Genomic DNA, 16,244 nt, shown 5'->3' with positions numbered 1-16,244 from the left:
CCAAACGCTAGCTAACTGGATGTGTTAGCGCTTTTTGGGCCCTAGCCCAAGGTCAGCACGGGGGCTTCATGCGGCATTAAGCGGCCTAATTGGCCAGACGTGCCTAGAACAAATTACTTGCGGCAGGAAAGGAATTCAGGGGAACAATCTGCACGACGGAGAGGCGAAATATGCAAAATTATAAACAAAAAACGAAAAACACTTTCGCGCTCGCGGCGGCCAGTCAAGCGTAGCTCGAACAAATGAAAGTGAAAAGAGTTGAAAAACCGCATAGAAACGGAGGTGGGGGCCGGCAGCACTCGTATCTATGTGGGCCACAAGTCATTTCAATTTCAATAGTGCTGAGTCAGCCCAGAACCGGGAAGAGATCGCCAGACAGCGGCGCAGAGTGGGTTTTCGGAATGCCGGATCAAACAGCTGGTATGGCTTGGCCCTCGGCTCGGAGGAGTCAGATCTCGAGGCCCACTTCGCCTGGCTCTTTGACCGCCGCACCGATTAGTCACTTTAAAGAGTGGCCCGGACAAAGGCCGCGCCCAAAGGATTGCGATTTATGGTTGTACAGTGGTGCCTGGCTAAAGGGTGACGGGGAATAAGGGAAAACAGTCGGAAAAGATTGATATACTCGACCCTATAACAGATATCCTTTCACAGTTTAAAACTTCAGATACTTTAACCTTTATGAGAGTCATTCTTTTATAAAAAGAGAGATTCTGCAGTCCAATGATAATAAATATTTTAACTAATAATTTGATGATTTTAAAAAAATAATTAGAAATTGTCCAAGATAATGTTACAAAATCACTTACCAACATTTTCAATATATTGGAATATATGCAAAATTGACGAAAATGTTGGAAGATACATTCTATCTTTTGAATTTTTTAGGTTCCTATGGGTTAATTACACTTTTTAAGAACTGTACTGAACCCATAGATCTTTTATATCGGACAATCTTATGGATAATCAAATTATCTTTTAGATATAATAATAACATAGAACATAACATTCGCATAGTATCTTCAAGATACTGTGTTAATTTCAGATTTAAACATTTTAAAATCGGAGAAATCCAATTCACCAGCAATCACTGTACACAGTGGCTTCCCTTTCTTCCCTTTTTGGCGCGATGTCCGACTTCGGATTGGCAACTACCTGCTTGGTAGGTGAGCCGGGGTCGAGGGTTGCGCCCGAGGTTCAGATGGGTTCGGGTGGCGAATCTGTGGCGCAGCACAGGTCGGCGTGGTGCCGCCGTCTAACTCTATGCAAAAACCAACCCTCGCGCCAAAAAATCCAAATAAAAACCAGGCACTCGAAGGGGCAACAATGCAGTTGGGAAATGTGTGAAAGTCCCCTCTTGTCGATTTTCCGAGATCCATTCGCTGCGTCATTTCCACCGAACTGCGTTTCAGCTTTGGTTATTTTGATTTCGTCTATAGCTGCGCTGATTTTCTCTGGGCATTATTTGAATGCATGTCAGGGAGAGTGCACGCAGCACGCATGTATATTTTTATCTTTTAGATGTTTTCTGGGTACGTGTCTGGGTCTGCTGATGGGCTACTTTTCCGCCGTCACTTCCGCCGAACGCAGCTTGTCTGCGGAAAACTCAAGCTGTTTTTCCTGGCTGGCAGAAATTAGTTTATGGCCCACGTACCATGTAACCCAGGGGCCGTGGAATAATGAAAATAATGAAAGTACCGAAAAGAAACGCAACCGATCAATGGAACTGTCGCACGCGCTGTCCATGAGGTTAACTGCTGTTTTAGTGCCGAGTTGCTGCAGGGGGCACGAGATACAATGCCCGGAGAGCTCTTCCGTCTGGGCTGACGTCACGTTCGCCTAATTAATAAATGAGCTCATTAAGGAGACCCCTCTTTTCTCCTTTCTCCATTCTCCTCCCCCCGTCAGCTGTTTTTCCTTTCTTGTGCAATGTGCAATGTGGATTTTTGTCTGGTTGCGCGTGGCAACAACAGCAGATATGGTTGGGTGAAATGTATCCAGCAGATACTTTGCAGTCGAAGAAATTACTCACAAGCTATGTATTTTAGGCAGTAAAATCAAATACTGGTTTCATACATTTCTTTAAAAACTTCTAGAAAGTGATTGGAAAGTGAAAAAAAAATTAAACAGATTTTTGGACGGTACCCTCATTCATTTAAATCCTTAAAGCATAATCATTTTTATATTTATTAAAGATAAGTGATACAAAAGTGGAATTTTATGTGCCAATTATGCTGAAATCAGTGCGTCATATTTGGTGACTCACAATTAGCTAAATAAGTGGGGGAGTTTTTAAAAGAAATACAAGACTGATTTGTTTACAAGGTGTCTCTAATTACTTGAAGCACTGCACTACTGTGATTTTCCATTTTTAAACAGAAAAGAATACGTTTATTTGTTTTTAATGAGTATGGGTTTTCATGAAGAAACTAAATCTTTACAAAAAAAAGAAGGGAAACAGTGGAAAATCATAAATAAAATATGATCCCCTTACTGAATCAGTTGATATGAGGGGAAATGGTGTTTTTGTTCCCCTGTAAAGTCGCCGAATGTCAGCTATTTTTAAAGAGCAAGTGCGTTTTCAGGGGTTTGTATATATCATACGTGATGTAGGGATTCAAATGGGAAATGCTGAGGAAGTGGGGTCTTGCGGTCTTTGAAGTGTCTCACACAATCGGCACTCATACACTCACAACCTGTCCCGCTGCAGTTGCTTTCCATTTTGAGTTTTTATTTTTTGAGGCATCTGTAAATTTTGCGCCAATTTCTGCGGCTGCTGCCGGTCGATGTGGCTATATGGATGTGGATGTGGCTCTGGGGATGCGGCTGCCCTCATCATCGGAGCCTCACGGATACGAATACGAATACGAGTGCGAATACCTGCTGCTGGTAATTTTGAGCACACATTTTTTGCGCCAAAACCAAAACCTGAATCTGACACAGCCCGGTGCAATCGCCCTCTCTCTTCCTCTGCGCCGCCCGCTCCACATATCCCTATCTCTCTTCCCGTTTCCGCACTTGAAATACATCCCCACTTGCACTGAAAAAGATATTTAATTGATTCCTTTTCATGCTAAAAATAAACAAGAATTAGAACTATTTACAGCCCAATATAAATTCACCTCTAATATCAAACTGGTTAAATTTTACTCAAAATTTGAACTAAAAATAAAATACAAAAAATCCAAAATATAATAATCATATATTTTAAACTGTAGATAATAATATAAAATAATATAAGATGGCAAAAAATGAATACTTATATCACATATAATATATAATAATCAAATAAAACTTATTTAGTTTTAATTAGGTATTTTAATTCTAATAAACCTACCACACCCTATTAAAAAAATCGTAATATTTTTAATGTTATAAAATTGAAAATGGATTAAGTTAGTTAAATCACAAACACATATGCTATTCATGTCTTTAATATAAAGCACTTTGGTATATGATCGTTTTAGTTTAGATTCTTTAATATAAGATCCTTACATAATGGTCTTTACCCATCGACCGAATCGACCCCCATTTCCCTCAGTGCACTTCCACATCCTCACACGCGTTCGAATATCTCGTCGAGCTGCTCAGGCTGGAACAAGTGCTTTGCTTTTTCCTTTCTCCCGGCCCCGACCAGCGTCTTATTTTCCCTTTTCTGGTTTTGTTTTTTGAGCAGCAGCCGGAGAATCGGAGCCGCAGACGGAGCCGGCTCAAAGAATTCTCGTTTTGAGCCGCCAAAAGTAACATCTGCTCCCCAAAAAGCATAGACAGCCCAGGAATTGTCGTTCCCCGCTTTGGGTTTCGTTTTTTAAGCTCTTTTTTAGGCTTTATTATGGCCTTGCCCAAAACAAAACATAAAACCAAGCGGGGACAAGGGTTGAGGTATGCGGTTTTATGCAGGGGCCTCGGGATCAAATCAGGAACTTTCTGAGGGGCGATAAACGCGTATCAATTGGACACTCGAGAGATAGAGTTACACGTTCCCGTTCCGCGCCGTTTATAAAGGTTTGCAATTAAGGCCAGGTCTTGATTGCTCTCATTGTCCTCGATTGTAATTTCCTCAAAGCAGGGAGAAAAAGAAAGAAAGTTGTTCGGGGGGAGGTTTTTATTCTCTTTTTTATTGATCAATCGCTGCCATAAGTTCTTCACTGCATTTGATAGTCTCTTGGTAAAATATTTTCTTGGAGTTTTCAGAGTGTTCTTGTAGTTTTTGCTTATAGAGACACCACGATGCTTAACTATAGAAATTCGATCCTAAGAGATTAGATATAGGACATAAATAATAGTTCATGAGAAAAGTTTCAGTCGTCTCTTCCCTTATACTATGTCATCTTCATACTATATCATCAAGGTATAGTAACTTATAAATTATAAATATATTTTCTTGGCGTTTTTGGAGAGTTTTTAGAGCTAAAGAACAGAAATTTGAGCCTAAGATTTTAAATATAGATCGTAGATTAATAGTTTGTTAGTATATATATAATGTAGATAAATAGATAGTTAGAAAAGTTTGGGAAGTAGCTTCTTCTTTTACCCAACATCGTCCTTTTTATTCTATATTATATCTGATAAAAAGCATTGATTATTTATAGAATGGAAATATATTTTCCGGCAGTTTTTGGAGTTTGCTCTTAAAAAGTTTTTGTATAGAAATTCGATCCTAAGACTTTAAATATATATTTTATGTTAGTTTTCATATATCAGGTAGATAGGATATATTTAGGTAAGTAAGCCGTACCATACCATATCATCTCTGCACTAAGATCGCTAATTTCGCCATGATTCCCAGTAACAATGAATCATACATAGTTATCACCCAGTGATAAGACTTTTAAGGGACATTCAGTCACCCATTGTGATTCAGATTCTTCGCTTATGAAGTCCGCGTATGGTTCGTGTGGTCGATTGCCTCTTGCCCTGTGCCCACACTCCTGCGTTCCCGGGTCGCCGAGTGCTAATTTGCTTCATTTATCTTTCCTGGTTTCGGACGGACAGGGTCTGATCCCTATATGCACTACAATTACTCTACGTGACTCTGGGGCGCTTAATTGCAGCCAGCAGACGGGCTGGTTCGGGTTCTGGTTCTGGACCCTGGGCTCTGGGTTTGTGTGTTTTTTGCGTTCTGCGAGTCCGTGGGCTGCCCCATAAATCTCACGGGCCTCCGATTGCAAGCGAGTGTCCAGTTCTAAGCGCTGGACATAATAGATAACCCCGTAATAGAGGCTACACAGATCTCGGGTTTTTCGGAGAGGTTTTCCTTCGCTTTCGCCCAGCTGTCGGCGATCGTGTGACGAGCGGCGGACGGGAAAGCTAATGTCTTGACCACCACCACTGGCCGAGATCATAATTCAACAGCCGGGGAAACCTAAGACAAATCGCATGTGTAAATCGCCTTGAAGTGAGTGGGTCGTGGGCATAAATCAAATCGGTGGGTCACTTTGGCTATGCCTCGGTGGCTCGTTGTGTGTGTTGCATGCAGCACGCCAGCTGTGAGTCGCAAGTCGCGATTTGTAAGTTGCCGGCTGACCCACTTGCGGCGTCTCATTTGCCTGGGTGTGTTCGCGATCTCGGGCCGTTACTTTTCACACCCAAACTGGTTGGTAAGGCGAAAAGTAGTGACAATTGTCGCGGGCTCTACACTAGAAAAAATATATAGGAAAAGTCTGTGATGAAGTCATCATATGATAAACAAGAAGAAAATATTGCAGCGTTTTACAATCATAATGAGTGCATCATTATAATGGCATATTGAATTTTAAACAGTTTATCAGTTTATTTTCTCATCCTCAGTTAGATTAAAATCAAATTTTAAGCCTACAAGTTAGCTAAGACTTAGAATTCAATCAGAATAAGATACAAATAATCTTAAAATTGGTGTAAAAATGTCCCTCTGCCTTTGTATTTTTATTATGATCAATCCAACAATACCCTTTCTTATTACTGAAAAATTAAAATATATGAAAACCACTTTATTTTCCCTGTGCAGCCGCTTGGAAAATGCACAAACAATAGCGACCAACTGAGAGACCGCCAGCATAATAATTGATCGCTGCGGCGAGCAACTTTCCAACTGGTTTTATTCCTAGCCCAGTGTACTATCAGCGATTTTCCTTAATTTCCCACCAGTTTTATCCAGTTTTTATTGCCCGTCGTCGTCTGGCAGGCATTGTCTAAGATTTCCTCCCATTTCGTTTTGAATTTTTTATTATTCCTTTCCACTCGCCGCGAACAAAAGAGTTTTCTGAGCCGAAAGTTTTCCATTTTCCCCTCGGACTCGCCGAGCCATTTTGGATGAATTATGAGCCCGGGGAGTGGTGACCCCGACCGGCTTGTTCTTGTTCTTCTGGCCCCGGTGGTGGGTCGCCTGGGCCCTTCTGCGGCTTCATTTCATATGCACTTCGAGGGGGAGCGGGTTTTAATGTGAATGGACTCTATTAATGTGCAATGCGATCTCTGCGGCGCATGGAAAATCAAATGAAATGAGCTGGTCAGTGTGAGAGGCAGCCGTTTTGCTCCGCCTGTCGCAGCGCCTGACGCTGATGTATCTTTGTATCTTTGCATCGCCCAGGTCCGGACCCTCTGCCTGTGTATCTTTCTGTAATTTCGTGTGGATCGCAGCGCACTAAGCTGACAGCATCTGGTCAAAAACTGACGGGGCGAACTATTTCTGGCATTCATTGCAGTTCGCGTTTTATTCGGCTGATTACATGCAATGGTCCACTTTTGTGGTGCTTGGTGGACTGGGTGTTGCCAGCTGCCCAAATATTTCGCCCTCGACTGTCAAACACCCCGCATTGCATCACCCACTAATGCACAGAAAAACAAATTTGGGCTGTCTTATTTACCAAAATATACTATTAACCTGTTGAAAAATGAGTACAATTTTGTTTAGAAAATTTGAAATATAAATATTTTTGAAAACTTTCTATCCTACATCAGTATTTTTAGGAACTTGAGAATTTTACAACCTATTTTATTTTATTAATCTTAACTTTTTTATTTTATGTGATTTTTTTAAACATTTTAAATGAAAATTTACGCAGACTCAACTTCAACCTGTACTTTAAGTTAGCATAAATTTACAAATGTATTTTGGCTAGAATTGAAAGGTTTTTCTTTGGGTGTCTAATTGAAAGTAACTATATTTTCTTTGTGTGCCATCCGAGTTAGACTCCCTCGCTCGCTCGTGTCTTGTATCTTGGCCCTTTTGTCTGTCAGCGGCATTTTGTTTATTTTTATCTGGTGCTATTTCAGTTCGGTTTTCCTCTTGCATTTCCATTAATTTCTGTGCGCGGCTGCGCGCTTATTTGGTTTGGTTTTCGGTTTGCATTTGCAAGTCAGCCAGGCGGCTGCGACTACGGTGGAACATAAATAAATATTTACCGCACCCGTACCCGTATCTGTATCCGTACATTTATTTCATCTCTGGCTGCGATCACGGCTGGCTTCCTGTCCAAATAATTACGCATCCAGCGAGTGCCAACAGATGGAAAAGGAAATGCACGCAGGGCGATAAAATCCAGAAATAAAGTACTCCAAGAGGTGCACAAATAATGTATATTTTGCCTAGATGAATCACAGCTATTTATAAATTAAATCGCACTATAAACGGCCTTGTAATAAAATTTAAGTTTGTAAATGTCTGAAAAATCAAAATAAATAAACTTAAACCGTCACTTGCGGTCTGCGACTTGAGTTTTTAGCCCAAACATGAATTTATTTATAGACTTGTTTGTTTATCAAGGTTTGAAATCACAAGGGGGGTTTGTATAAGTTTCCATTTTTAACTTAGGGGTCATTTTTAAACAAAGAAGAAATAATATTTTTGATTCCTTACATAAAAATCAAAAGCCTTATGTGGAAGCTTATGACCCAATGTCTTAATATCTGGTTACATTCCCACACTTACAAATTCCGAGCAAATTGCCTTGCGGATTATTAATAGACCTGCCAAGATTTTTCAATTAACGAAGCCATTATGCAATCCATTGAGTTGTATCCGAGTTCGATGTTTGCCCTAGTTACTGGACATATGGCCACGCATATGAATATTTGTGAATATCAATTTGTGGGGAAGCAAACATACACTGAAAGTGAAAATGATGTGGGCTTATAATAGCAAGGTTTGCAAATAATAAGATATCTTTTCAATATACGTGGTCCGGTTTACAATCAAACAAAGTAGTAGTTGATTTTTAGAAAGTATACATAATCCCTGATCCCTGATTCCATATCCCATTTATTTTCGACCTCAGATCATAATTTTTCGGTGAAAAATCGCTCGATGATCTGCGGAACGTGTGCCTGGGCAGGCATATTATCGAATATATCCCAGACTACTGGGCGTAATGGTGTCGAGTGCCTCTAGGGGTCTGCCTCTGGGTCTGGGTTTCGAATGCGTATACCGAGCCCTCGCTAATCGACCGATTCTCCTACCGTTAAGTGGTGCTAAGTGCCACACAACGAAAACGGAGTCAAAAACAAATCGGAGGCTTGTTAATGGGCCGGTTTCCAGCTCCCCGCTCCACTCGCATAATTAATCAGCACGGCTATCTGACGAAATCCGCTGAATCTGCATTTGAATGATTCACACATGCGCAGATGAGAAATTCAATCAGCGGGTTCGATTTCCGCTGGCATCATAAACATAAACGACTTTCCTGGGGCATATTATGGCATATATTAGCAGCTGATTCGATGACGTTTTCCAATCATGCGGGCCTCTCGACGAAGCCCTCTTGCCATGGTTTTTCGTCATATTGCGGAGTGTATTTTTTACCCCCGAATTCGATGTGCCCGTTGATTGATCTATGGGGGCGGTCGGACCATTAGGCATTAATTGAGCGGACCTTGTGACAAATGCACTTTATATTGGTGCTAAGTCGGCCAGCAGATGGTGGTGGCTGTAGAAATATTGATATGTAATTAATTTAAATTACTTTAGTATTGAGTTACTAAACTTTGAGGAAAATGTATTGTCTAGTGGGAATATCAAAAACTTGATCCTTGACAAGCCCTCACTTAAAATATATTACCCAATGAAGGTTATGCAATTTATAAAAATAATCATAAATATTAATTGATTAAGTAAACATAAAAAAATGATCATATGATCATGATCACTAAGGTGATGTTAAAGTAAAATAAAAAACATAAATTTATATATTCTACTTATATATTTTTTAGTATATAATTAATTGTTATAATCTTAATGTATATAATCTTAACGTTGTTAAATATAACTAAATTTGTTCATGTTTTTACTAACTACAAAAGTTGCATTCATAAATGTATCTTATCTTTCGGATATGCTATTTCATCCCTCCATGAAATTCAAATAGTTAACATTGCGCCCAACAGCACTGGGCGAGCATAACAGCACCCGCCTAACAGAACGTGACACAACGTAACGTACTGTGCAATAACGTAACAAACAGCTGTTCACCATTGTTGTGATTAATTTTCATTAAAGAAACTCCAATTTAATTTATAAGTTTCCACTTAAAGAAAACAAAATGCGACGACGCGTGGGCCTGGGAGCCATCCAGCAGCAGAAGCTGGCCGCGGAGAAGTACAAGGACAAGGGCACCGACCTGCAGGAAAACCAGCTCGAGCAGATGACTAAGCAAATGGAGGTTTTCCGCGTAAAACTCGAGGAATTCGCGATGAAGCACAAGGAGGACATCCGCAAGAACTCGCAGTTCCGCAAACAGTTTCAGGAAATGTGCGCCGCCATCGGCGTGGATCCCCTGGCCTCCGGCAAGGGCTTCTGGAGCGTGCTGGGCATGGGCGATTTCTACTACGAACTGGGCGTCCAGGTGGTGGAGGTTTGCCTGGCCGCCAATCACAAGACCGGTGGCCTCATGGAGCTGGACGAGCTGCGACGACGCCTCATCGCCGCCAGGGGTCAGAGCTCAGTGCACCAGGAGATCACCAAGGAGGACATCCTCATGGCCGCCAAGAAACTGACCATTTTTGGAAATGGGTAAGGTTTTTTTGGCTCTAGATGGGGAAGGAAATTATATGATTATTGAATTATGTTTGTTTATAGTTTAAGCAAGTATGATTTCAATTTCATTTCCCATTCCTAATTTCAGTTTTGTGGTGCACAAGCTGGGAAAGGGCAAGTACATAGTTCAGTCTATTCCCGGAGAGCTGAGCATGGAGGAGACCAACATCCTGAACGCAGCATCCAATACGGAACAAGGATGTGTTACGCAAAGTCAGCTGATGAACGATTTGGGGTATTTGTTTTGCTTATAAATCATACCCAATGTCAAGCTAATTTTTATGTTTTTACTTCATAGTTGGACCGAATATCGCACCCAGCAGTCCCTGGACAAGGTGCTCGGCGAGGGCCTCTGCTGGATTGACAAGCAGGCGGAGGATGAGCCCGCCTACTGGTTTCCCAGCTTGTTTCCCGGTCGCAATGCACAGACCACAGCCGCCACGTAGTGATCTCATAAAACTAATTTAATATGTACAATAGTAAGCATAAAATATATCTTTGTACAACTGTAAAATAAGCGACCAGGTCTACTGAGGCTGCCTGGAGCCGTCTCCAGCGGCGCCGCTCTTCAGCAATTGGTTGTCCGCCAGCAGCTCGGAGTTCTCCTTGCGCAGGTTGTAAATGACCGCTTCGAAGCGCTGCGTGATGTCGTCCATCGCCGCGCGGTAGCTGGACTTCATCTGCTTGTGGGTCACCAGGAAGTGTTCCATTTCAGCCTCGTATTGCCTTTTCCTACAAGAGTTTAACATTTTTATGAGATGTATTTGTAATTGTCCTAAACCACTACATATGATTTAATATAGTTTGTATTAAATGCTTCTATAAATATGCTATAAATATTCTACTTTGTTTACTCACAGCTTCCCATTGTCAGCCTCTTCGCATTGCGTTTCGTTGAGGGATCGCTCCAACTCGCTGAGTCGTCGGCAGGTGACCTCCACTTCGGCCTCCAGCTTGTCGTTCTGCTTTATTACCTCCTTGTACTTGTGTTCCAGGCGATTGTTTCGTGTCTCCAGCTGGTGAACCACCAACTTGTGCTCGACGGACTGCTTTTTCAGCTGAAAATCAGATTGCATAAGTGAATATAATTTTAACACATTAGTTTCTTACCTTCTCCTTTAAGGATGTAATCAAATTGTCCTTCTGCTTGAGCTTGTTCTTCAGCTGCGCCACTTCGCTGTCCACGCGCGAGGAAGCCTCCTCCATGATGGTGCCAATATTGGTGGCCAGCTGGGTGACCTCTTCCTTGTAAGCCTCGGCCAGCTTCTTGGCCTCCATTTTCTCCCTGGTGGCCTCTTCGCTGAGTGTGATGGCCTCCTCGACCTTCTGCATGGCCGTGCTCTCCCGCCTCGTGCTCTCCATTAGCAAATTGCGGGTGTGGCTCAGCGAGATCTCGTACTCCTTCAGCTGCTTCTGCAGGCTGGACACCTTTCCGTGATCCTGGCCCAGATCCCTCAACTGGGCCTGCAGCTGCTGCAGTTGCTCGCCATCGCGCTGCTTGTGCTCGTGGAGCGCCTTAATGGTCTCCGCCTGCGTACGCAGCTCCTCCTGCTGGGCGCCCACCTTCGCCTTCAGCATTTTCAGGGCCTTCGAGTACCGCTGCACAATCTAAAAGTGGATTTCGAAAATAGTTAGTGAATTTTAGAATTTTTTTGTGGGCCTCTGGTCCCTAAGATAAACAATAATGTCAAAGCTTACTATAAAAGAAAAAAATATACAAAAATTGGGTTTCCACCGAAAAAGAATCAATATTTTGGAAGTAACATTAAAACTAATGGACCTAAAAAATAATACCTTGTTAAACTGGTAATAAAGTTTTCAATCAATTGGCAAAAAATCGGGTATTCGCCAAAAAACTAAGATTCTAATTTTCCACCCAAAAATAATCAGTATTTTGGGCGAAACAAAAAAAGTAGTGGTCCAAAACTGGAATGTCATGCCTTCTTAAACTCGGTATAACATTTCCAATCGATTGGCATTCAAACCTAAAAATGTTTATTTTTGCCCAATTTTTCCAAAAAATTACGAGGTAAAAAAAATTGAAAATTTGAAAAAAATTTAAGTTTTTAGAATGAGCTAGAAAATGACTGCGATCAATTGTCTATCTTGTAAGCAGTTCAAAACGGGTCTTTTTTTAAGTTTCGGATCATTTCTGACCAAGTTACACCTAAAAATATCAAGAAAAATATAGCGTTTTGGGTAAAAACTAAGGTTTTCATTTTCATCGCCAAAAATTTTGGACAAAACAACAAAAGTAATGGTCCAAAAGTAGAGTGCCATACCTTGTCGAATTCGTAAGAAAATTTACAACAATTTGCCATTCACACTTAAAAATGTTTATTTTTGACCAAAAATATAACAATACTATTAAATTGCAAAAAAAAAGTCTACATTTAAATTTGCATTTTAGGTTTCGGACCATTATTAACCAAGTTACATAAAAAAGGAAAATGTTCAAAAAGGATCTTTCAAATCTTATAGGCATACAATATTAAAATATGGAACTCGGTATTTGTATTGTGCAAAAAAGGTTTTAAAGGGTAGTGTTTAAATATTTACTGACCAGCTGATATTAAATACTTAATTAAGGACATTAATACCTGATCATCCCCAGACTGTTCCAGCTGGACGCGATAGTTCCTTAGCTCCAGCTCCAAGTTCTCGATGGTCCGCTTGGAGAAGTCCTGCATGGCCTGCAGACTCTTCCGCTCCTTTAGGAGCTCCTCCACCTGCTTTTTGGCTGCGTCCAAGGCATTGTTGGTCAGTTGAAGGCGCTGCTTGAGATCCTGGTAATCGCCACTGGCCAGGGTGCTCCTGTACTTGGCCAACTCGCTGTTCAGCCGGCGGTTCTCCTCCAGCATGTCGTTGACGTGGTCTCGCATGTTGGCCTGCTCCTGCCGGAAGTTGCGCAGGTCCTGGTTGGTGTCCCGCACCAGGCGCTCCACTCCTTGGGCCACATCCCGCAAGCTGCTGTTTAATGGGGGATTGGGTTCATTACTGGCCCTATAGCCTGTATATATATTTTTTAATAATAAATGGGGCACCTACCTGGGAAACGCATGCTTGTCTTCGTGTTGTGTCATTGTTCTTTTTTGTCTGGGATCACATTTTTTTGAGCTGTCATAATGAAACTTAAAACTTTAAGTATAAAATTATATCATTTCTTTATCAGTACTATTTATATCATAAAAATATGGAATATTTAAAACTATTTTGGGCATTTTATTATATTTATTTTTAAAATATCAAACTAATACTTTAATTTTACATAGGGACTATTATTATATATTATTTAAGTGTGCTATTATATCTTTTTGTATTATATTATTTTACAATCACATATGTAAAATTTTTCATGTGACTAACGAGTACCATTATTGGAAATGGACTAGTACGCATTTTTAAAGGATTCTTTATAATCTAGCAGGCTTTGGCGAAAGTGTTGTTTAATTATTTCCCGACTTTCCAGGAACTCTTAAATATTTTTTATGAATTTAGTTTTACCCTCGTGCAGCTAGGAACCCATTCTGTTCCACCGGTTCTATGCCACTGGCAGGCTTTTGCTGTCCGCTGTCAATCTGTGACCGCCTGCCACCCTTCAAGCAGGTATTACTGGTAATAAAACCCCAGGCACGAGTCCTGCCGCGGGCGCTGACCCCCGACAAGTGTCCGTTGTCCCGGGCAACGGGGCCAGTCACAACAAATGGTGAAGTAATCGGAATAAATGGTCACCTATCTGTTTCAGTCGCCTGCCATGCCGCTCTTCAACAAGAAGTTCGAGTCGAAGCCCATTCCCGTGCGCCAGGGTCGCTGCAATATCGGTCATCCTGTGGCCACCGAGGAGCTGGACGACTTCCGACAGATATCCCTGACGCTGGGCAACAAGGAGCTGCGTTTCGCGGACGGCATCTGGATGCACTCGTCCCGGAAGGGCGATGTGGACGACATGCTCAGGCTGAACAAGAAGTTCCGTGCCCTCGAGGAGGAGAACAATATGTGCAACCTGAAAATCGAGGTTATGCTGGACCTCCTGGCGGAGCATGCCACCGAGCTTGGTGAACTGAAGCCCAAGGAGAAGTAGTACGAGTACTTTCAAGGAGACTTGTCTGCGATATCAAAAGAGAAACGTATAGAACACTCCATTTTTTCCCAATTAGGAACATATGTAATATTTCTTTAAAAATAATGAAATTACATTTTTGATCTCATCTTAGTATTTTTTATTTTTTACAATTTGTAAAATAAAATTTAAAACAAGGTAATTTTAAACATAATGTGTGGCTTCTGCCCTTAAGCCCCAAACATTTTGCTAAGGCTGGTGAGTGCTGGAGGCATCGGTGAAGTCTTTTTCCGGGTGCATTGGAGGGTCTGCCATTAGCTCGGAATGGGCCTTGCTGAGTCGTGAATACTCCACCTCAAACTTTCGCATGAGCTTGTCCATATCCTTCTTGAAGCTGGCCATCAGTTTTTCCTGCACCACCTTATAAACGTCTACTTGATCCTTGTGGCGTTTTTTTCTGTAAAAATGAAATACACTGATTCCCTCTAAGTATACTTGATAAGTAATTTTTTTTTGATCTCACAGTTTAGTTTGAAGTTCCAGCATTTCGGTATCAGGATCATCAAAAGAGCGCTTTGCCTCGGCCTCTAGTTTCTCATCGTGCTTTAGAGCTTCCTCATATTTTTCCCTTAAGCGGTGTTTTTTTCTGCCAAATGAGAGTAAAAATTGTTATAAAATGTATTCTTAAAAAAATAGTATTTAATGGTCTTACATATCGGCTTCATTTTCATGAAATTCAGATTTCTGATCACCTATAGAGCCTTTTTCTTCGTCCTCCAATATGTTATTAGATTTATTTTTCTTGGAATGATTCTGGTACTCATCAGTTCCAATCTTTAAAGCCTCTTTCATTATACCAGCTGGCTGTTCTAGCTGGCAAGGATTATTATTTAAAATCATAAATGATTAGCTCAACGAAGATCTTACCGAACCCTGCGTGGAAATAAGATGGTTCTGGCTCTGTTTCAATTCGTCTTTGAATTGGTCTATTTTTGCGGACACCGATTGTGTGGCCTTCTCTATAATGATGTCCATTGTATTGATGCTCTTGTTGTCCATTCCTATGGGAATATGATCCATGATCTATGTACTTTCCCTGAAATAAAACGTATTATATTTGGAAATGCCTAGATCAACTTCGAATAAAAGCCGAAAAAGGAATGAATTTTTATGAAATATCATGTGATTTGTGAAGGAAAATTACAAAGTGAACTAGATTCTGAATAAAAACAAGATCTTAGTTAAAGTTAATGCAACTTTACTGATTTACTGATTTTGTGAAAGTCGTATAAGCTTATGGGCTCTTTAGAAATCAAATCGAAAAGCGAGCGCATTTGTTTATTTATCGTAAGTACCATAAATATAGTTTGATCCAAAGTTACCTAATTTCGATTAAGACCCAACCACATACTTGAGATCTATTTATAATGCCACATTAATCAGTTTCACATGCCCATCGGGGGAGTTATCAAGAGGTCTGGCTGGGGGCTTTTGTTGACCAGCCCATCGGGCATTAATTTGGATTTGTTGCGCGAGCATTGGAGCTGGTCAAATTGGTGGCATTGTTGTCGCCATTGGCAACAATCTATAGACGCCATCAGCGGTATCGCCGGGTTCCGTCGTCGAGCTGCCGGTGGCTCCCGCTTCGTTTATAGGCCGCCTGATAAGCCGCCACCACCACCGCCCGATAAACCCAAACCAAACCCAATCGAACAGTTCGAATGCCGTGATAAAACCGAACCCGGCGATGAGCCGCACAAGAGCTGTATAAATAGCGCTGTGAATTTACATGACCTCCGCCTCCTTCTCCTCTGGAACTCCACTGGTATCTCCCGTCCGGGGTTAGACAAATTTTCGGATCGCCCCGATAAAGCTTACCGAGCAGCTATAGCCGCACAGCAGTCTAATCTCCGGGGGCAAGAGGAAGTGCTGGCGATGCGGGTGCCTTCAGGGGATATGTACATAGGTGTCTGGCTAGGCCCCATATCGGTCCACTCCATCGACTACTGTATATTTACGCACCGATATTGATATGCGATAAGCAAAACTGCTTATAAAACACATTTATTTTGTTGTTCCCAGCAATGCCAGCACCAACAGTAATAGAACACTGCGAGAAACGGAAGTTGAATTATAAAATTTATTCGAAAGTTGTAAACTATGTTGTTGGAATTCTAC

General features: G+C 41.4%; 4 protein-coding genes and 1 long non-coding RNA gene across 9 annotated transcripts; 3 read left to right on the top strand and 2 right to left on the bottom strand.

Moving 5' to 3' along the window:
* Positions 1-9,433: 9,433 nt before the first annotated feature.
* LOC108032197 (vacuolar-sorting protein SNF8) lies at positions 9,434-10,845 on the top strand. The gene is made up of 3 exons (XM_017106053.3): positions 9,434-9,982; positions 10,095-10,241; positions 10,305-10,845. The coding sequence occupies exons 1-3, from the start codon at positions 9,513-9,515 to the stop codon at positions 10,450-10,452; spliced, it is 765 nt and encodes a 254-aa protein (XP_016961542.1). The 5' UTR covers positions 9,434-9,512; the 3' UTR covers positions 10,453-10,845.
* Positions 10,450-13,159, bottom strand: LOC108032196 (uncharacterized). 2 transcript variants are annotated; one of them, XM_017106051.2, is made up of 5 exons: positions 13,055-13,159; positions 12,607-12,976; positions 11,117-11,614; positions 10,865-11,064; positions 10,450-10,738 (listed from the first exon to the last, which is right to left on the bottom strand). In XM_017106051.2, exons 1-5 carry the CDS (start codon positions 13,087-13,089, stop codon positions 10,534-10,536), a joined length of 1,308 nt encoding a protein of 435 aa, XP_016961540.1. In that variant the 5' UTR covers positions 13,090-13,159; the 3' UTR covers positions 10,450-10,533. The 2 variants fall into 2 exon arrangements, with proteins under 2 accessions (XP_016961540.1, XP_050744896.1); XM_050888939.1 differs by having other exon boundaries at positions 12,607-12,973; positions 13,055-13,104.
* LOC127011571 (uncharacterized) lies at positions 12,123-12,736 on the top strand. Its single transcript, XR_007764641.1, has 3 exons — positions 12,123-12,300; positions 12,417-12,546; positions 12,621-12,736. It is a non-coding gene; the product is annotated as an uncharacterized LOC127011571 (long non-coding RNA).
* Positions 13,160-13,434: 275 nt separating the features above from the next.
* On the top strand, positions 13,435-14,219 carry LOC108031229 (protein chibby homolog 1). 2 transcript variants are annotated; one of them, XM_044090959.2, is made up of 2 exons: positions 13,435-13,621; positions 13,752-14,219. In XM_044090959.2, exons 1-2 carry the CDS (start codon positions 13,550-13,552, stop codon positions 14,085-14,087), a joined length of 408 nt encoding a protein of 135 aa, XP_043946894.1. In that variant the 5' UTR covers positions 13,435-13,549; the 3' UTR covers positions 14,088-14,219. The 2 variants fall into 2 exon arrangements, with proteins under 2 accessions (XP_043946894.1, XP_016959953.1); XM_017104464.3 differs by having other exon boundaries at positions 13,444-13,612.
* On the bottom strand, positions 14,209-15,252 carry LOC108031015 (uncharacterized). Of its 3 annotated transcripts, none has more exons than XM_050889030.1 (4): positions 14,994-15,252; positions 14,779-14,930; positions 14,590-14,712; positions 14,209-14,541 (listed from the first exon to the last, which is right to left on the bottom strand). In XM_050889030.1, the coding sequence occupies exons 1-4, from the start codon at positions 15,144-15,146 to the stop codon at positions 14,316-14,318; spliced, it is 654 nt and encodes a 217-aa protein (XP_050744987.1). In that variant the 5' UTR covers positions 15,147-15,252; the 3' UTR covers positions 14,209-14,315. The 3 variants fall into 3 exon arrangements, with proteins under 3 accessions (XP_050744987.1, XP_050744986.1, XP_016959704.1); XM_050889029.1 differs by having other exon boundaries at positions 14,779-14,939; positions 14,994-15,245; XM_017104215.3 differs by having other exon boundaries at positions 14,209-14,523; positions 14,779-14,939; positions 14,994-15,239.
* Between the last annotated feature and the right edge of the window lie 992 nt (positions 15,253-16,244).

Source organism: Drosophila biarmipes, chromosome 3R (genome assembly GCF_025231255.1).
Source record: "Drosophila biarmipes strain raj3 chromosome 3R, RU_DBia_V1.1, whole genome shotgun sequence".
Classification (NCBI taxonomy): Eukaryota; Metazoa; Arthropoda; class Insecta; order Diptera; family Drosophilidae; genus Drosophila; species Drosophila biarmipes.
The sequence above is the reverse complement of the archived record's forward strand: the minus strand, read 5'-3'. Positions and strand labels throughout refer to the sequence as shown.